Source organism: Punica granatum, chromosome 2 (assembly GCF_007655135.1).
Source record: "Punica granatum isolate Tunisia-2019 chromosome 2, ASM765513v2, whole genome shotgun sequence".
NCBI lineage: Eukaryota > Viridiplantae > Streptophyta > Magnoliopsida > Myrtales > Lythraceae > Punica > Punica granatum.
In genome coordinates this window covers 12,099,219-12,122,139 of record NC_045128.1, presented here as the reverse complement: position 1 = coordinate 12,122,139, position 22,921 = coordinate 12,099,219, and the positions used below count along the sequence as shown (strand labels likewise).

Sequence of the window (22,921 nt, the reverse complement as noted above, 5' to 3'; positions counted from 1 at the left end):
GGAGGTCGTTTGAATGCGAGGATTAAGTAAGCATAAGTTAGACTTATGAACACGATATAATTTTCATCATTTGGTTGACACAATAATTGAGATCCCAACTAAGCAAAAGTCAAGAGTGAACTACCTTGCCGGATTTACGGTTATTGCTCCAACAACGAGTCATTGGAGAGTTGACCACATTATATTATACAAACTAGTCGAATGACCTACGCAACAATAGAAATTATGAAAATTTTCGATTAGATCATAGTTTTTTTTAATATAAAACTCAAAAACTTCCGAGTTGTATATGATTATTTAAATCTTTAATAATTTTATTGATTTTTTTATGATTGTATCCTTTTAATTTTTGCTGATCATCAAAATCACGGATTATTTCATGAACATATTTATTTGTATTGAATTTTTTTTGATGAACCTGCAATATCCGAAAACTCAATTGACCAATTAATCCAAGTCTGTCCACAAATCGATAAAATTCCTCCAATCGTGAATTTTCTTCATTTTCAAAACTCGAATCTGATAACTTAATTAAGGATAATTGTCGAACAATTTGAGTCAACTCAAGCTAGTGTTATGTATTGATTTCAGATATACGCATGACTTTCTACCCTTTATCATTCAGAAGGAAAATTTAATTTTATTTGGAATTCAAGTTGCAAAGTTATAATTATTTTTAAATCCGATTAAATAAATGCAGAGGCTCATTTATCATGTGCAAAATCAATCCATTTTTTTCCTCCTGGTTCGCTATGTGACAGAATCTATTCAGCTGGAAATCACCATTGAGGGCCAAGGGAGTGGATATGTACCAATACCTGGAAAGAAATTTATATAAATGGAAAAGTGAATGTGGGATCCCATTGATATTTCTAATAAACTAAACACATTCTCTGTACACAAAAGATGTCTGGTTAATTATTGCATTGGCCATACAGGGATACGATATGTGTCATGTTTAAATTGGATCTAATAAAATCACATATGCTCTTTATCTGAAACACAAAGGGACATAATATATGAAGTGAAACCAATGAAAATATATGTAGACATCCTTCAATCTCAATATGTTTGCGAAAGTGAATGACGAATTTCATAAATAATAAGCTATCATTTACGAATTCATATGTCTATTCAGAAGATATATTTTACAGAAACATGAAAGATCTCCTCCTCAAAGCTCTTAAAATTGACTTCTTGATTTGAAAAAATATCATCACCTGACATGCAAAGATACTACTTAAATTCCAGCAACTAGATAATAAGCTTATAAGCATATGAGCAATAAGTCACGAATTTGACTAAGGAAGGGATTTCGCTGATTTTTCTAACTGTATCATTGTGAAGGATGATTGTTTTTATTTTGCTTTACAAAAAAAAATATAATATAAAAACGGCCCATTTCATTATGGATTTTTTTTTATTTTTTATTTTTTAAAAAAGAAAAGCATTTTCCCATTGCTAAAGCCTTCAGCTGCAGGTGGATTAGATTGGAGATTAGATTCAACCTCAAGTGATGCCAAGAGGCCGAGGATTTTGATGGATCAAGGAGAAAGCTCAAACATACTTAGAGACATCGAAGTGAGGGAAGGAAACCATAAGCTCAGCTGCTTCATCGGGGAAGCTCGGGTATATTTGCGGTAATGGAGATTTGATTTATTCTTGAATAAATAAGCCTGAGTCATGGATTCCGAGACATTTGGATGAGATTTCTATTCCTTGAATGATGTTATCTTATTTCATGATTTTGGTCTTAATCATGGTTTCATATTGTCGAGGACCCGAATGCATGCTTTCAAGAAGCTTAGGATTTTAAGTAACCCTTGTAAGCTCCCATTTATAGCGAATTGCTCAAGTGATTTGAATGGTTTGCTTGAAGCGCTTTTCATTATAGGAACCATGAGGAGTTCGGTTTAGTGTTTGTTTATCTTTGATTAGCGAGTGTATAGGCACTGAGTGTGGTATTAAGTTTTCTTTGTTGGTATATTATTGTTGGCTGGGGATCAATTCTTTGTTCATCATTTTTTTTTTCGGTGGAAAAAAATGCAAAAGCCCTAAATAGCAATTAAATAGAAACAATACAGGGTATGGAGGCTCCTAAAATATTGCATAACAGAAGTGGTAAAACTCCATTAGAAACTGAATAGAGAACATGAGTGTCCAAAAGAAAGTTGATCGCCCTCCTAGTAAATTAGTTCGCACACCACTTTTTTCATCAATTTGATTGTGAGTGCTTTGTTGTTTATAAATTCGATGATGAGTTCATGACGCGTGTTACATTATTACCCCTGCAACTGCAATTAGCAAATTGCAATAGAAGGACAGATTTTTTTTTTTTTTTTGCTTGGACAATATACGGACCGATTTAATGGAATGGAATAATAAGGCGAGAAAATCAGGAATTTTTTTTTTCCAGGGAACCACTTGATAACGTCGACAGTGAATTTAGGTTATACGGCTGGCTCCACGTTGTCATGTCAATGTGTGTCGCTGGCTATTCTTCCAGACATACCATTTGTCCTTATGTGCTAGCTGGAGTTTCTAACTGGGGAGTTGGTAATGTTTGATTTAGATATGCAAGGTCACGGTAATTAATGATATGCGATTCTATGACTATATTATTTGATTGCATTGAAAGTTATCGACCTGAATTAATTGTGAGATTGAGGCTTGGTTTTGGATTGTTGTTATTGATATAAAAGTGCTGAAATATAATTAATGAAAAATAAGTATTGATTTCATGATAATAATTTAAAGTATTTGAGAGATACCGAGTTAAGACTGCTGAAACTAAAATTAATATTTAAAATAAAGAATAAATGGAAACAGTTTCTATAAGAACCTATTAACCGATTAGAAAAAAAATCATATTCAAACCGCTAAAATTGATAAAACAATAGTTTTTAAATTGTTCATCAAATATTGTTTTTGCTTAAAATTTATTAAAAAATACTTGTACAATCGTCATTTCACTTCCAAACGAAGCGTGCAGAGTATGTTATGATGACAAGAACTTGAATTTGGTAAGTGTTTATATGATGTTTATGTAAATGTTGTATAATTGTGGAATGGTTGCAAGAGTTGAGACTATTATGTATTTGTGCATAAGTTATGAAATCAGTGGATTCTGATTTATTATGATTGTATAGACAATTGTTAATTAACTGATATTTGTAGGAGGACTAATTTGGATCGCGCAAGACTTATTAGTAACAACCAAATCTATATCTATATCTACAGTGAAAGCTGAACTATTTTGATTGATATCAAGGAGAGTACGATTTGAATTTCATATTCTCGCCATTGTGATTTGTTTTCATTTATTTCTATTATATTTTTAATAAATTCATTTGACTTATTATATATTATTTTTAACTTTCTATGAATAAACGAACGAAAATAATAAATGTGTTTACATTGCTATTTCATCCTATTAGGCAAATAAATTTTTAACGATAAAGTAAATAATAAAATTATAAAATAATACAATAATAAATACGTTGCTTAATGATGAAGTAAATAATAATATTATAAAATGATATATTAATATATATATATATATTTACTTAACGATGAAGTAAATAATATTATTATGCATGTTTATTTTTCTAAAAGTTCTACAATAAATTAATTTCCATGAATTTTGTTGTAAAATTGATCGGTAGTATACTCGATCAAGCATGTGATTTTCTTACGTACTACGTACCTCATTCTACTCTTTCAGGGCAAACGTTCGGATCTATTATGACATAATCTTTTAGGATTTAGGATGGTAAGGGTACTATACAGATTTTATACTACCCATACTTCCATTTTTTCTATGTTTTTTACTTGAAAAAATAATAAACTATAATTGATTTTGTCACATTTTCTTAGTTAAAATAATATGTAAATTTACTTATTATTTCTATTTAAACATTATTATTTTCTATATATATAGAAGACTTCTTATTTTAAATTTATTTACTTCCTTCATTTCAAGTTGTGACATGTACAAATCGGTGTATTGACTATACTATATTAGCTTAAATGCCACAATAAAAAAATTCATAATAACATTATTAATGACTGTGCGTAGTACGGGCCATCACCCTAGTATTAGATGATGAGATTGACATACAAAAAAGGTAAATATATGCGAATTCCAATTAAATGTTAAGAAAATTACAAAATAAAATAGGTGTTGAGGGGTCTATAGGATAATGCGTTAGACTCTGATTTTAATAAATTGCATAAGAAAGTGCATTATTAGTCTCATCTAATGCTCCTTTTCCATTAATAAACAACAGCACTTCGTTTGAGTAATATGCAGGCCGGTAACTTAGCTATAGCATTCGTAAAGTAGATAGAATAATCTCTACCGGAAAAAATAAAAGTTGATAGAATAAAATGCTTGAATGTAATTTTTGGTGATACAGTTTGATTGAAAATATTTTGCTACAGAATTTAGAAAAAATCATTCCTTGTTCGAATTTGAGATAATCACAGGCACCAATACATTTGAAAGTCAGATTTTTTTTTCCGGTAAGTCAGATCCTTTCTTACTGCGAGTTTTCTCAATTTTCTTCCTAATATGCGCATCAAAAGATTTATCCAAAATTTCTAAAGAATGGTAGTAATTAAAGATCCAACCATCAGATACAGTATAAAATTGTTAGCAAGTGGAATTTATTGCAGGGGTTCAAATTCAAAACTGACAATAGCACGTCTCAGCCCAAGCGTGTTGACATTCGAGTACAACTTTTCGCATCCAATAAGCTTTGAATACTTCGTGGTCTCTCTAATGAAATAGATAATAAAAAATAACTTAACACAAGTATATTATTATAGGAGGAAGGAGATTGGTGAAGTGGCACAAATTATTAGCTTAAAATCATGAGGTCGCAAGTTAAATTCTCATCGATGAACTATTTTGATCCTTTTATTAGCAACTATTATCATATTAGACCACGAGCCTTCCTTATGATAAAATGAGTGTATCATTATATATCAATATTTTATCAAGTAGGAAATCAAATAATAAATATTTGAAACAATTTTTTTGTTATAAAATTATAAAGGAAGATTGTGATTCGGATAAGGAAACACATATGAAGTGGCTTGAAGAAATATGTGAAATTAATTAGAAAAAGTATTATGAAGTCAAGAGTCCAACGCTTCGAAAGGATTCGACTTGGATTTTGCATGAAAGAGTTATTACTGATTAAAGAATCTCGCACAGTCAACAAACGGCCCGATGCTGGGACACCAAATTTTGGTGCTACACAGAACTTGCTGGCATTGGATGCTCGGTGTCGTGGCCATCGGATTTTGGGGTTGTGGCACGAAGCATATTGCCCAAAAGTCAATAGGGTCAGTGCCACAACACCAATTTCATATGCCACAATTCGATATCAGTTTTCTTATAAAAGTTCACCGTTGATTGCAAGGACATGACTATTCGAGATATTAAGATTATTACTAAAATATATGGACGTTAAAGGAATCAACAGACATGACATGACATGAAATTTATTCACTCCCTCTTTTTGTTTTTCTCCCTAGGGAATTATTTGAGAATTCTCAAGAAAGAATAATTGCTCGTCATCCGATTCCGAATATCTCTTGTTCTTGTATTTTATCATAGATGTGATATTGCGATCATTGTTCCCGCAATGAACTCTTCGTAATGGGAGTACTAATCACCTTGTTCTTCATACAATAGTCCAAATTATTAATGCATACGTGTCAATTTAATAAGTACCTGTTTGTGCTTTTCGACAAATAATCGCAAGAGTTCCATCAAATTTCATCGCAATAGTCAAAAGTAATACTCCATTTAGGTGTAGAGCATTTTATATATGGTGCATTCTATAGACTCTCGGGTCTTATCAAGGTTGTATAAAGTGCGCCAACAATCTTATAAAGTAAAAGAAAATCAGGTCAATCAATTGAAGGTCAAGCATCTAGAAAATATATATTCAGTAACTACGTTCGTAATCGACGACGGGTTAAACAAGTCGAGCTTCACTAATCTGTTAAAATCTGAATCGTTTTTATGTTTCTCGAATTCTTATATTCATTTGCATTCAGCAACTCATGATGGTTGTTGCATTGCTACGATATCAAGATTATGTAGGAGAAGACGTATGTACGTATGCATGGAATTATTTGGGCTTGCAATCATGATCATGGTATATAATCATTGGTTGCTACTATCTCAAAATTGTATGTCTACTCAAAGGAACGACGTATGTATGGAATAATTTGCGGACATGATCATGATAATCAATATTGATCATGACTGCAAGGGATTATACGGGACCTTTCGATATCGCACATAATCAAACGGCACATAACAAATCTTAGTCTGAAAGAGGGAGTGGTTTGCTCATGACGGGGATGATCAACGAGAACTCAAAGCAGAAATTCCAAAATATACACCAATTAGTTCTCGGACCGGTATTTGGTCAAAGATGATGATTAACGATAACTTAAATATAGGTATATCGGTCAATTAACTAATGTGTAGTAGCTATCATTCCAGTAGAAAGACATATATATGGCATGTTGGGAGGGTCAGAAGCACGGAAATCACTGGCCTCATGAACGAAACATCCATGTCGAGCAACGTGGGAGAGCCCCCACATGACAACAAGAACCTCAATAATGGTGGAGATCCATTGGGTATTTCTATATCTGGGGATCTAGAGGCAAGACAATAATCGAATGAATGTAATTGCAAGGGGGACCGGTCAATGTACAAGGTTTCTTCAACTAATTGATGTGTACCTATCCAGTAATTATAGGGTCGTTAACACTTTGGTCCTCGAATTTTAATTGTCCCCACTTCAGTACCGGAATTATATTTGCTATGAATTTTCTCCTCAAATTTCGATTCCGACTAACAGCTAGGTCCGGCCATCAACGCCTTCAACGGATCGCAGATGTGGACACTCGCATGGCGCTAATGGCGTTATATATATAATTGTTTGCTGATATTGTTAAAAATGACGTCGTTTTAACGAAACGTTTTAAATTTAATAAAAAAATTGCATGAAATCGGGATGAAGGGAGCAAACTTCTTGGGCCTCCCCTGCCCGGCCGCCTCCCTCTCTGGCAAGGTCGTTGGCAGCATTCACGAGAATCCCCCCAGTTTGTCTACTTCCTCCCCCATGTTTATCCAAATTTTCAAAAAACATTTAAAAAAAAAATTCTTAAAACAACATCATTTTGATAATATTACGCCATTAACACCGCGTAAGCGTCCACATCAGCATTCCGTTGAAGCAGGTGACGGTCGGACCTGGCTGCTAGACATAATCGAAATTGAGGGAGCGAATTGATGGCACTTGGCATTTCAAACCTACTTCATATTATGTGAAATTTTCAATAAATCTGCAACTCTATGTGGAGCCATGTCCAACTCAAGCACGATAGGAAAGCGAGTCCAATTATTTTATCCAGATTTCTTATTAATTTTTTAATGTAGGATTTAATTAACTATTCTCAACACTCACCTTTATAAAGATAATATATCTTTCACTTGCCATCACATACAATGTGCCCTCAATCAACCCCTGAACAGCTGATATCGGGTGAAAGTTGGTAAACTTAACATGAGGCAAGCATACTCTTCCACACTTGGGTCTACTCACCATGATTTCCACGGCTCGGGCTAGACTAGCATGAGCCACATTTTGTCTGCTTTGAAAATTAGGTATAGCGTTGTGCGAACAAGGACATGCATAGCGCGATGTTATACTATGTGAAATTTTGTGATGATGAGAGCAACAAACTAATCTAAACATAATTAGATGCGACATTTATATTTATTTTTTCACTAACACAAAAAAATGGCATTTTAACAAACCTTTTCGAATGAAATTGTAGATATGAAAGGGCCATCAAATCAAGGACCTATGCTCTGATCATACACGCGTGTGTGTAAAAGGAAACAACTCTCCCTGTGGGAACCAGTTTAAAACTAGTGTAAGTACCCGTATGATGCACGAACCAATTACTAAAATTTAAAGATATATATATGTGTGTGTGTATATATATATATATATAATTTTATGATAATTTTTGTCGAATTATAGAAGTGCATTTTCGATATTCAAATTAAAATTTCTTTATCATGCAGTACAATACTAAAAATGAAAAAGATTTCAATCGAAAAATAGATTATATATAAATAAGCACATTATTTGGGTACAGTCCAAAATCTAAAGTATAACGATTCAAATAGAAAACTTTACCGAATAATTATATTGTTATATTTTATAAAGCCAAACCACTCATTCATTTCGTCTTACTTTAACTTTTTTAAAATGCATACATTCACTTCATTTTATATAGGACCATTGGGTTTTAGAATATAGTGATAATTAAGTAATAACCACCATTCTTAAAAACTATCATATTTTAATTATTTTTCATTGTTCTCTTTATATGATGAGCGTTATCATTTTGTTTCGTTTTTCCAATGTCAAATTCGTTATGCGCATATTAAATAGAATTAGGATATTTTTCAAAAAAAAATCATAATAATTTTAGAGGTTATATAGTGTTGAAAGAATATTAACATATATATAATACCGACGGAGCATAGAAATTAAATCTATGAAAAGAATATTTTTTATGTAAATTTCTTATTGAATTATGATTTTTTTAGTTAAGTTATTACTTGTGCTATTAGTTATATTGTTATATAAATAATGCAAAGTAATCAAAAGATGGTGTAGCGTAGTGGTACACACCCTCGCTTATTGACCTAGAGATCGTAGGTTCGATATCTAATGGGACTACTCATGCCTCTTATTAGTTATTTAGGATTTATTTTTCATTGTCCCAAGTCTTGGGTCTCCTTTGTAATCGAAAAAAGAAAATAATGCAAAGTATTGAAAAATTTTGGAAAATACATGCAATACTGCACATAGCGTAACACGGTGAAACCTAGTAAACAGATTTATATATATATATATATATATATATATATATCATTCATCATTCTCTTTCACATTTCTATCCTCTCTCTACCTTCTCTCCTATCAATAATTGACATATGACAAGTTTAGGACAGTCTTTTAATACTCTTCTTTAGCTTAATATATATAGCTTTTTACTAAATTTGATTATTTATGCCATTACCCATTATTTATCTTTTTTTCCCTGATTTTTAAGTAAAAAAAAGCCCCAAAAGCATGGCATAGGCACGACGCTAAGACTAAATCTAACCGGGGTCTCCCCTATCGCTCGCCGGGAGCATCTCTCAAATGAGAGACCCCGTGAGTTGCTGCAGTGTGACGACAGCATGTCCCATGCGACAGCAGCTTTAATCTTTTTCAACTTACTTTTTTTTTTTAATCTGGGCCTAATTTGTGGTTGTATGAGACACAGCTAGCTGTGGGTCTCACAATCAATTGGTTTCTCTTATATATATATATATATATATATATGAGATCTAACGAAATACTTAAAAATAGAGATGATAGTCGGGATAGTGAGTCTTTTTTTGTTGAATGTGTCTCTAAATAATGTGATGATTATGTGACAGTGATGAGTCAATTTCAAAAACTCGAATTAGAGACCGTGAATGGATATAGTCTAACGAGATGGGATGTCCCCAATCAAATTGGTGGGGCAAGTGCGTTGTTCGTTTTCTTTTTTCTCTCTTTTTAATATATACTGGTATTAAAAACACAAGTTGCAGTGAATTTATGTTCATCACTGTAATTATTTACGTTTGACTAAAATATTCACAAACTTGTTGATTTGATTAGCCAATAAATTATATAATCGAACCAATAACTAATAACGTAAAGATTTTAATGTAAAATTTTAGAAATTGTATGTTTGTAGAATCATATATAAGAATATTATTATTTTCATTTTTTTTGGGCAAAACAATAATGTCAAAGTAGTAGTTTTTACCTGCATTGATTTTATATTAAAAAAATAATAAGAAAGTGAATAGTCCTTAATGTTTGACTATATTGCTATTTTGCAGCCTAAAACCTTTTTTGAGTTTAACATTATTCTGATCTCTGTCTTGTTTATTCACTTGCAGTCCTCCATCAATTTTTCAACAAAAATTTATCTTGTATATTCTGTAAAAAAAAATTATTTTTTAAAAATTGCAAAAGCAAAAAGTCCACTTTTAGTTCGATAAAAGTGCAGACAAATTGAGTCAACTCAATTGCTAGGTATGCTTTTAGTTCATTAATAATCGATAAGTTCTTTAATTAAAAATAAGAGTATATGGGTAATTAAAACTTTCAAGTCTAATTAAATTTTACGAGAGCATCAACCTATGATCTCAACTATAGTTTCTCCTACCAAGGTAGGTTCTTATTGCATGTAGAAAAATAACTTTTCTTTGAAACTTGCCCATCAAGTGTTTTGAAAGAGCATATGATTCCAAACTTAATATGAAAATAAAAAAACGGAAAAGTGAATTATAGGAAGTAACTTATAAGAGTGCAAAATAGTAAAAACAAAATTAGAAAAATAAAATAGGTAATTCTTCTTTTTTAGTACCTATAAGGTTTATATATTAGTACTTGATCAATAGTAACCTATAGGAGCTACTTTCATAATACAAATAATATTCATAGTAGTTATAACTATTATATGAAATATATTAAAAATTTAGGTTGAGTGAATATATTCTCACTTTTGAGAGTACGTTTTCTTTGCTAATCCCCTCTTATAGAGTTTGTTGTAACTCTACTATAGCTTAAATAAAAGATAATATAAGTGATCTTTTTTTATTAATATGAAAGTCCATGAATCTTAGCAAAGTAAAATAAAATAAAGAAAAGGGGTAATATAATGGTATAAGCTTTTACCTATAACTAAGATCTTTTCTATCAGATTCTCATCAATGAAACTATTAATGCTTCTTTATTTAATTTTATATTTCATTATGCCTAGTCAATGGACCTCATTTATAATCCGAAAAATGTGGACACTGGAAATTCTTGTATTGACAAGAATTAAACTCAATTATTTTAGGAATTTAGATGATAACATGTATCACTAAATGGCGTTCTTTTTCTAATTATATAAAACTGGTCATTTTTTTGGTGTAAATCTAAGTATTCGGAAGCTCAATTGGCTCCGACTAATATAAAATTGGTCTTTGTGCGGTAAATTAATAGCCAATCCATATATTAATTTCTTTATTAATAACAAATGGGGCGTCAATTATTGTGAGAATTCATGGTTGTCGTTGAAGTATTTATTGCCTTTAAGTCATGCTCAAGCCTCGGCTGTTAAACCAAGATCAACTCAATCATGTGTTGGATTGGAACCCCCATTAAAGCACGCCATATATATAATGATGACCTTGGTACATGTTAGCTGATGATTGGAATTTTCTTCAAGTGTCAACAAACACTAAAAATCTGGGACATGCGTATTCTGATGAAAAGCTTTAAGAAACCACGTACTTGAGACCCACGTAGAATGATTTGAGTCAAGTCACGTCGAGTCAAGGAGAAACTCCTTTTTGAATCTGGATCTAATCAATATCAGGGTAAAATGATTGTGGCAACTATTGGAAAATAAATATGTCACGGTTGTGTTTGGCAAATGAGTTAAAAAAACTCAACTCAACTCATTTACACTAGAAGATAAATTTTTGTATGTTTTGCAACTCATGGTGGGCCTCATGTTGCCTTTTGCTTCCAATTTCAATTTTCCTTCCAACATCAATTTACCTTCAAGACACCATTTAATAAAAATTTGACACTTTCAATAGCAAAACAGTACATCAATTCGCTCACTACATTCAAATACAAATAAAAGAGCGGATCTATCATCGCCCTCCTCTTTCTTCGCGCCATAAGCGATTAGCGATACGGTCTCGCACAATATTTATTTCGTCACTACTCATATCCACTTGAGTTCTAATTCCTTCTTCTGGCGGTGGACTTCGAAATTCATCGTATTATGTCCACGCATCGCCGTACTCCGCAAATAATCTGTCATGATAATTATTGCGTCGTATAAAATTATGCAAAACAAAACACGCAAGGGCAAGTTGTCCTTGTCTTAACGGTATGAAGTTTGGCATTAATCTTAGTATGGCAAATCTCCTTTTCAAAATACCAAAGCAACGTTCGATGACGTTGCGCACTGATGCGTGACGCTGATTAAAAAGCTCCTTCTCTGTTGTCGGTGGATTGCGCCGTCCGAAATCACTTCGGTGATATCGTTCCCCCTTGTATGGAGCCAAATATCCAGGAATATTTGAAAACCCTGCATCGACAACATAATATTGGTCTGGGAAGAAAAAAAAGGAAAATTGTTCAGTTAAACATGTTATGGTTGAAATTTTATCGAAAAGAGAAAAGTGACCAGTAAATACTTACCACCACGTGGCGCTGGAAATTGCTCCAATGTAGCAGCTTCGGAAAATATTCTTGAATCATGTGCCGAACCCTCCCAACCTGTCATGACATATGTGAACATCATGTCGTGGGAACAAGCGGCCAATATATTTTGTGTTATCTCAGCATTTCTATCGAGATATGGTACTCTATTCTCTCTGGGGATACATGCAGCCACATGTGTTCCATCAATTGCTCCGATGCAATCCTGCGTGACAATACAAAATTATTATGTAACTTACATAATTTTACGATATAAATTATTCATAGCTTGGCATTATTAGGAAAATACCCTAAAGAAACGCCAACGTGGTTCCCTTTCAATTTCCGGCTGTACAGCTACGTTCCTCGGTCGAATATACTCGGGTGATAAGGCTAGTATACCTCGGAGAATTTTTATGACTGCTCGTGACACCGTTTCTTTTGAATGTTGATACCTTTCCGCCACAATTGCATAGCGTGAACTATGTGAAATAACCAATAAGAACATTCCTACCATCTCTTCCACGGTGATACCATGCCTACTATCAGTGATACCACAGCGCAGCCGAAGTGTGTCGCAAAGATTTCTAAACACATACGGTTACATTCTAAATGACTCGAAGCATCTAACATCATTCCCCAAAACTTCATTTGTGTATTGTCTTCCCTGAAGTGCCGAAGTTCTGCATGGGATGTTCCTTTGAACCACTCATTCGGCCTCCATTAGTTGTATCATCAATAAGAAGAACCACCGCTGTCTAACAACGATCTCGTCATCGTCAGAGTTCCCGTCATACCGTGCAGAATTGCTATTCCTTGGCATATTGAGAATTGCTACTGTACGCCTATAACTGTTGTAAGAATAGCACACTGTACGTTAACATTTAAAAACCACATTTCATACCACACAAGACAGTCAAAGCACGCATTAAAAATGTTCAAATGAAATTATTCCAAACACCCGAAACAAACATGTCAGGATAACAAATGTCATAACAAAGTAAAGTAAAAGCAATTAGCGGAACATGTTCAACTAAACGTAAACCAATATACTCTGCGCGTCGATTCAGGAGTCAGCAAGGTTCTGCAGCCATTCAATTCGCTCGTCCTTGTCTAAGAACATGAAAACCTTCCTTATTTCCTTATCTGCCAGCGCCATGGCGGCTTTCACATAAAAGCGACGCGGGACCTTCTCCTTCAATTTTTTCAACTCTAACATGGCTTCGTTGACGCTATCCTTCTTTGGCTTATCAGGGCTTGATACGGACTTGCTTCGCTTTGATACCGATGGGGTTTCGAGACCATTCTTGTTGAAGCTATCCCTAAACAATTCCATGCACTCATGCATTATGGACTTTTCCGATGAAGCTCTTTTAGACACTCGACGTCGGGACTCTGATATTATTGGATCTTCAACATTGACAGGGTCGTCACTCTCGTCGGAGCACTCCACGATGTTGACAGCCTGTTTCTGCTTTCCCCTCGACGCTGATATGAATGCCGCATGCATCCGTCGTTCCTCAGATGAAGTTGTCGGTGGATTGGTGGAGGAGATGCGAAGAGCACCGGTAGCAGTTGAAGAACTGAAAAGCTCATTCAATAGGCTGTAGTGCTTGCAGCCTTTGGTCCGGAATGCCTTGAATGCCTTGTTCTTCTGCACATTGAGATACGGTATATGTTACGAGAACAGTAACAGTAAATAGTGAGGAACTATAGAAAGCCAACGACATCCCGTGAAGGACATGCCAATATCTAGAAAATTGAACAACCAGTAGGCATTTTAAATGAAAGGAATTGTCAGCATTGCATAACTCATATTATGAACTCAGCTTCAAACACAGAAGACAGTAACATATCTGAAGCGTGTACCTTGATAAACATATCCCAGACATCGGGATTGGCCTTGATGGTGTTCGTGTCTGCATCCCATCCCACTCCAGTGTGGTTCCTTAGCTCAGTGAACTGCCTGTATGTCCCTTTCAATCTAGCACACTTGTCCCTTACCTTCGTCCAACAAAGTTGCGCTTCAGGAAATTGCTTATCTATTTCCTTAGTCATCTCTTCCCAATGAGATCTCTTCCAGGAAGTCGTTTGGGTCACTTTGAAGACTTCAAGCATGATATGTATGAATGCCAACTCCATCTCATCACTCCATTCCAGTACATGCTCACCCTTTGGAGCCATTATCGATGCAGTTTTTGGACCACAACTTCCACACATAATAGGAAAAAAATAAAATTAACAGCACAAAAACAAATTGCAGCAAATCATGATAATTCGTCTATCAGTTAATAGGAAAAAAAAATTAATTACTCACAGAACAGGTTCATTTCCTGTGGCAAATGAACCCTTGCCTGCTTATATATTATCCAAAATAATGCAACTAATCGCAGCTTCAGAGACTAACAGCATGGAGAAATGATGTATCGCCTAGGAGCTAGACACAATTACAGTAATCGAGACAAGGCGATAAGCATATTACTCAACAAACTGAAAGAAGAACAGCAGCTTCACATTCGTGAAATGTGAACAACAGAACAACATTAACACAGGGTTTCAGCGAAACAATAACAACAGATTGCATCTCAGTGACCAAACAAGCAAGAGAAGCCATAAAATTACACAGTATCAGACATAATGTAGGGTAAGAACAGCAGCTTCACATTCGTGAAATTTGAACAACATTGCAGCATCACACGAGGTTTCAGCGAATCAATAACAACAGATTGCTTTTTTGGGTGACCTAAGAAGCAAAATAAGCCATAAAAGTACACATCATAAGACATAATGTAGGGTAAGAATAGCAGATTCACATTCGCGAATATTTGAACAACAGAACAACTTTTAAACGGGGTTTCAGCGAAACAATTACATCAGATTGCCTCTCAGTGACCAAAGAAGCAAGACGAGCCATAAAAATACACAGTATCAGACATAATGTAGGGTAAGAACAGCAGCTTCACATTCGTGAAATTTGAACAACATTGCAGCATCACACGAGGTTTCAGCGAATCAATAACAACAGATTGCTTTTTTGGGTGACCTAAGAAGCAAAAGAAGCCATAAAAGTACACATCATCAGACATAATGTAGGGTAAGAATAGCAGATTCACATTCGTGAATATTTGAACAACAGAACATCATATTTAAACGGGGTTTCAGCGAAACAAATACAACAGATTGCCTCTCAGTGACCAAATAAGCAAGACAAGCCATAAAATTACACAGCATCAGACATCTGCAACTGGAGAGAGGATGGGAGAAATTACCTGAAATTCAGATTGCGTACCGAAGCAGAGGAGACGCGGGTCTTTTAAAGCCTCGCGTGCTGGTGAACAATGAAGTGGAAGGACCCTCGAAAAAGACCAAAGGAGGGAATCTTTGTCCTTCTGTAGCAGAAGTTGCTCAGTGCGGGGAATCGTATTCCTGACAAGGGGGGCCTTTGCCCTGTTCTTGCAGGTCCTTATGATTGCTTTTTCTGCGATATCAAGCAAGGGAAAAAAATTCAGATGGGATGTAAGTTAGCCGTGAAATTGACTATTGCTTCTTGTGGCCGATTTCAGTGAATTCTGTACCGATTACCTTATTCGTACGGCCGATTTCAGTGAAATCTGGACCGATTACCACTCGCCAACGTCGATTAGGAGGCTTCGTTGCCGATGTCGAAGTCCTCTGTGATGCGGCGCCCCTAAAATGGAGTTGAAATCGGGGCAGATTCAACAGCGTCGAAGTTAACAGCTGCAAGAACACAGAGCGATGGAGTTGCTATCTGTTCTTTCTGTGAAATCTCAAAAATTAGGGCAACACAGAGCGATTGAAGACGAAGTCAGGAGTGGGGCCCTCAATATTACCGTTTGACCAGCCTTTTTTTGTCCGTTTGCGAATTAAGTTAAAAATTTTTCGGTTGCCAAACAGATTGTATAGTGCCTTGTGGTCATTCCCACTCTTATGAAGAATAAGATTATATAAAGGTTTTTTGACATTCACATATTTTTAAGAATTTCACTCTTTCTTTGTTTTGTTTAAAGGCTCATGCGCCTAGTAATTTACATAATAATAGATAAGGAAATATGAAATAAATGGACACGAAAAGTTTAAGTGACATGAATCAACTCTAGAACATTTTTGTTTTGAGATAGACAACGAGTGTTATTGCATTTGAACCCTTTTGGGCGAAATTTCACATTGTAATGGGCTATGAAAGAAATGCTTTTGCATGGACCGCGATGGTGAGACATGAAAAGCCCATAAATGAATTGGGAGAGTGAGAAATTCCCCATTGGGCCTAGCTACTAACTTCACCTCATTTGGTGGCGGGCAGAGGCTATGCCTTTAGTTGCGGCTCTCAAAAACTCAGGAGCCGTTTGGATTCATAATTAAAATTATTTTAATTTTGATTTTAATATTGATTGTGGAAAAGGACAAATGAGATGTGATTATAAATTTGATTTGGAAAACGTGTATTTTTGTTGTGTAGTGTGTTGAGTTAAAGTTAAAGTTAAAATTTTTGAATTAGAAAATGTGTGTTTTTATCATGTAGTATGTTGAGTTAAAGTTAAAGTTAAAGTTAAAATCAATTAACTCTAAATTCAAACGGGGCAAAATCTCAGTCTTCCTTTATCACTTTGTCCCCTCTCACTCATATGTCGTTTCTTTTGTTAATCCTTAGCGAGCAAAATAACTCAGAAAATATTCACATCACAAGAGCATCTTCCCCATTTGTGGTCGAACTTCGAAATTATGAATCGGGTGATGAATTCTTGCCTAACTGTGCAGCTAAGGCAGCTTAACAGGATACAATTATCTACTTTCTGATTGTCAAGATGAAGAGGGAGTTTTCCATCAGGGTGTCAACGACAACTACTATATGATTAGCAAATCGAGTTGTTGATCTACATGTTGTGTGTAGACGAATTCACTCAAACCATTTCTATACTATTCCGCACAAGAAAATACAATACCAGATAAGCAAATACAAGCCCGCAAATGCAAATACTGTGGTAGTAATAATGATTATAGTGCAAGATGTTTCTGAAAATCCTGGAACAAGACACAACGGGATTAAATATTCAATTTGGTTGTATTGCAATAAAAACAATTTTATTATTTTTATTTTTTGAAGTGGATACCGTGTTTATATTTTGGGACCACGAGACATTGGTGCCTCATTGATAAAAACAAATGGGAGTGAATGCACGTGCCATTACACTAGTTTATAAGAACTTTGTATGTTGAGATATCTTTTACGATTATTGAATAATTTCTTCATTTTTTAAAACATATTAATAGTTAATGAATATGTACCAATAATTTGGACTAATTAGAAACGATTCATTGAACTTGATCCAAATAAAAAATGTGGCCAAACCGTTTACTAAGGATACTCATAGGGGTTTGTTGATCAAGCTTAAATTGTGCGTCCATATCGCACGCTGTAACGAGATTGACAAATTTTGATCAATTTTTTTATTGATCATAATGAAATCAATGTTGAGTAGTACTGAAACTAACGACAAAATTACGTATGTGTAAGAGGTATGAATAATCAATTGATAGTAAGTGATTCATAGTTTTCAAAAGGGTGTATTAATTAATATTTCATAAGTATAATGGCTGACATTCTTCTCTGCTAATTTTAATTTTCATTTTCAATAATTCCAATTAGAAAATTACGGACGCAATATAGTAAGCCTTAATTTATCCAATTTTAAGTGGTCAAAGTTTACTTGCATAAGTGATTCAATATCCATTAGAAGCATTTTGTCGTCACAACCTCCATACCCTAGAAAAATTAGGCTTGCATTTCACTAAAAAAATTAAGGACATTTCTAACATTACAAATAAAAAGAGACTACCTAAATTGGTGAAAAGGTTGCTTATCAATGTGCTCTTATTTTTGGTGATTCAACACTTGTAATTGGAGAAAATTCATGATAAGGAGAGTTTTATCCTTTAATATGTCCATTTCGCTCAAACCTAAATCAATCGGACCCGTTGTATTGGTGCATACCGGAATAAAAAGGAATTTGTATACCTAAATTAAATGAACAAATTAAAAAAATCAATTTTAAAACAAAGGAAAAAATAGCAGAGTTGATCGGAGAAAATACACGATTAGGAGACTTTTATCCTTCAATAGGTCGATCTCGCTCAATCGTAAATCAATATGACCAGTTGTACTTTCGAATATTAGACGATGGATATCGAAATAAAAAGGAATTTGTATACCTAAATTAAATAAAAAATTAAAGAAATCAATATCTATATATATATATATATATATATTTAAAAAAAGGCAAAAAGAGCAGGGTGGGTCCTCGCGGAGGGGAAACCCACCCTATTCGCCATTTGGTGTGGAGGAATGCATTTAAATATTTTACAAAAAAATTTCTCGATACCTCGATGTTTTGAGATACACATTCGTACATAGTGGCGGTACCTTTTGGCATGGGCTTAACACAATAAATTTGTGGTCAAGTCTTATCATGCTGTATCATTATCAGGCCGGCCCGATAACGCTGAAAGTCATCCCAATAGCCGATAGCTTTTATCATGCCGAGCCTGTCCATTGAGGCCCGACATGATAAGCGCCATAGAAATTTAAAAAAAAAAAAAGAAAAACATTTTTTTATACCTTTGCGTCACTATTCCCTTACCGTACTATGAGGGCTCGATTCAAGTTATCATTTCCGTTATTGTTCTACAATTATCATGCTATCATGTCATGGGCCCAATGACGATAACGACTTAATATTGTATTTTGTTTATTATGCTTGCACGACTTGCTAAGTAAGTAATTCATGTCGTGTTGAGCTGAGGAGTTGGATTCTAGCATTAGATTCCGTATACCATGTTTGGTTTATCCCAACAAACAAAAACCGAAGGAAAGCATTTTCCACAAAGAAGGAATGATTAACCCTTCATATGAATTCTGTTGTGGCCCAAGAGGGACCACCCTATACATCTAGCTTAAAATGCCACTCTCGTCATGCCTAGAATGTTCTGGCTAATCATGTGTAATCTAATTATAGACCCTTCTTCTATTATAAGAACCTATAAACCTGTATTAGATCGTTAATTTCCAGAGGTAACCGGAAATATGCTTTTGTTGTATGGCCAGCAATGATCCACTTTAATGGATCAACCTTCTAGTTTGACCTGGGGGTCAAACTATTATGCCATGACATGCCATGCCGACTTCCTATGGCTATTGCGGTGGGCCAGTCCAACATGTTAATATCCTTGTGGGGGTGGGGGAGGGACCTCAATGATTAGAAACCGAAAGTACTGTGGGTGAAGGAATAAAAATAAAACTTTTATTTTTTGATTTCTCAGCTCAGTCAGAGGCGGACGACGACCGCAGATTAATAAGGGCAGACCGACGGTCGCGCAACATGAATGGCGCAGGCCATTTATAGGATGAACAAAATTCTACGCCCGGTTCACCATGTGCCCAACTTAGAGGCTTCGTAAATCATCCGGGCGCATGGTGCACCGGGAGGAGCTAAACTCCTTCTGTGGGCCCCCTTTCTTTCTCTCTCTCCACCCCTCACTTTCTCTCTCTAAAATAACGAATTAATTAATGCAGTCATCATTTGATTAGGGGAAGCCATTGCCATAGCCATTGCCATTTTCTCTCCGTAGCGAAGAACAGAGATCGGAATCTGTAGAGAGGAAGAGGATCGATCGGTGAAGGAGATCAACAATGTCGTGGCAGACTTACGTTGACGATCACCTCATGTGCGACATCGACGGCCAAGGCCAGAACCTCACCGCCGCCGCTATCGTCGGCCACGACGGCAGCGTCTGGGCCCAGAGCAGCACATTCCCTCAGGCGCGTGCTCTGATCCCCTCCCCTCCCTTCGCGATCACTTGTCCTCCGTTACTTTTCTTCCCATGCCTAGTCTCCGATTAATCTGATCTCTCTCTCAGCCAGCCGCTATTGACGATCAGAGTGTTTGAGGCTTAGGTTTGATTGATCTGTCGGGATTGAGCTACGGCGGACTTAATGTGGCAGCTTTTCTTGATTGTGTTGGACCGATGCGATTGTCATTATTAAGCAATGCGTGCTGTGTTGATTGATGTTAATTGAGGAGCTGGTGGCATGCATTTTGGTATTGTATTTGGAACGGCTAGATTTATATGGCAGATGCTTTGCCTTGTCATGTTTGCGCTGATGTGACTCTTGTTCTCCTTGATGATCAAATCGCTGTGGTTTGTGGATATTAAATTAAAAATATTCAAGGAAAAAGATGGAATTTTCGTCAATGCGGGCTTCTTGACATTGTTTTCTTTGTGCGATCTCAATCGAGGAGGAGCATCGAGATTTAATTATTTCCTTTTTCTGCTGTGTGTGTATAGTTTCACCTGTAGTGATTGGGGATCCCCATTTTGCATATTAGAAGATCTCATCGAAGTTACGGATTTCAGTTTAAATGGATTTCTTTCCTGATAACTTGTTTGTTGCTAGCTAGCTGCACTCTAACAAAGTTTCTATCTTTAGCTACAGGCATTGATCAATTGGACAATGTTCCTTGGAAGAGTAATTCGGTGAACTCAATCAGTTTGGCTTATATTTATATAATGGCAGAATCATCTATAAAGGAGTTATTATTATTCATGACAAATGTAAAAGAGGACCTTACCTGTCCTTCAAATAATTACTCATACTTTTTTCGTAAAATAAACTATTTGAGAATCTTCCTAGCCATGCCCGCTGATAATGTGATTTATTTTCCTTTTCACCAGTCAGCCGATGATGTGTAGTTGAGTGGCTTCTGTTCCTTTATCTGATAAGGATTGTAGTTGTCTTGACCTTTTTGTATATCATGCCCCGCGAAAAGTGTCCTCCAGCCTTCATGTTCCAATTGGTCCCCTTATTCTCTGTGCAAGTTCGATGAGACTGTATGTACTTGGTATTATCTTAAAAGTTTTAAGGGCTTCTTATTGATCTCATTCTTCTTCTTTGCAGTTTAAGCCTCAAGAAATTCAAGGCATCATGAAAGATTTTGAGGAACCTGGCCACCTCGCACCAACTGGTCTATATCTTGGTGGCACAAAATATATGGTGATCCAGGGTGAGCCTGGAGCCGTCATCCGTGGGAAGAAGGTAATAATGCTATGCAAGTAGCTTCTTACTTGGCATCATAGGGAACAAGTTAATACATCTAACTCTTCTAATGATAAGCACCTAGGATGACATTCTGTTCTCTCTCTTGCTTCAAGTTCTGTGCCTAGGAAACTGTACCACGACTTGAAAAGATTGATGTTAGTCTTGACACTTAGAGCGGAGTACCGTTGAATCCTATACAAGTTGGATTGAGATATGAGCTTTCAAGAAATTTCCATGGTCGCTACTAGAAGAAATTTTCATTCTGCACAGCCATTTAGTCAACTAGAAGAAAATTTTTTTTTCCAGTTTCTTTCCTCAAGATCGGAAAAGGAAAAGCGTAAATAATGCGTGAGAAGTCATTTTACATGACTTTATATGAGGTCGCGTTCAGCATAGTGATGAGACACCTTTCCTCTTTTTCATTATTTACCAATCAAGAATTTAAAGTAGGAAGGATGGGATACTCGAGAGGTTTCCTGGACGAAGCAGAAACTGAACGTAACAAGATTGAGGATGGTCAAGTACCTTACCTATCGTATAGGGAAGATTTGTCATCATAAAATAAACTTGTAAGACCCCGGTATTTAGGTTCTTGATATAGTTGAACTGAAGCGTTTCATTCATTGATTGGTTAGGGATCTGGAGGCATCACTATTAAGAAGACTGGTCAAGCTCTGGTCTTTGGTATCTATGAGGAACCCGTGACGCCAGGTCAGTGCAATATGGTTGTCGAGAGGCTGGGGGATTACCTTATCGACCAGGGCCTGTAGAAGCAGTCCATAACAATGGATCTCCAACCATTTCAATTTCTCGATCTTACGCCTTTTCCTTCAATTTGTTCTCTATCCTGGAATTTGCAGTCTTCAACTACAGTTGTGAGCAATAATCTGTGTGACACTGAGGTAACTTGTTTGAAGACTTCATGTGTATGATTCGCTTCATTTTGATATCAACATTCCCCGATATATCAGTGAATTTTATATGCCTTTCAATGCTTATATTCTGTACCTGGAGGGAGAGTACGATTTTCGTGCTGCTGGTTTACCTCCTTTTCGAGTTTTTATTTTTGTTCTTCACAAGCAAATGCTTCTTAACAAAAGTACCTTGTTTCAATTGATAATCGTTCTCTAATGCTTAAAGCATAAACAAGTCACAACTCCAAGCGCATCCTCGTTGTTTTGTCATTCTGGAATTCACCGAAAACTGCCATTCGACGACCTTCGCATGCACGATGCTTCCGTGTTACTCAAACTCGACTTCACATACAGAGCTTTCAATCTCTTTGTAACTGCTCGCTAATGATAAATAAATAACCTATAATTTCTTTGATGTTCTAGAGCTCATAAGAATCGGTTAGAAATTGCATTGCAGCATGAGTTGTCGTTTTCATTTCATTTTCAACCAACGGTAGTTTGCAGAACTTGTATCCCAGATTACAATATCGAAATGT

At 35.4% G+C, this 22,921-nt stretch overlaps 1 protein-coding gene across 1 annotated transcript; it reads left to right on the top strand.

The window, feature by feature from the left end:
- The first annotated feature begins 19,949 nt into the window (after nt 1-19,949).
- On the top strand, nt 19,950-22,469 carry LOC116198045 (profilin-2). The gene is made up of 3 exons (XM_031528356.1): nt 19,950-20,193; nt 21,331-21,468; nt 22,107-22,469. Exons 1-3 carry the CDS (start codon nt 20,065-20,067, stop codon nt 22,239-22,241), a joined length of 402 nt encoding a protein of 133 aa, XP_031384216.1. The 5' UTR covers nt 19,950-20,064; the 3' UTR covers nt 22,242-22,469.
- The last annotated feature ends 452 nt before the right edge of the window (nt 22,470-22,921 follow it).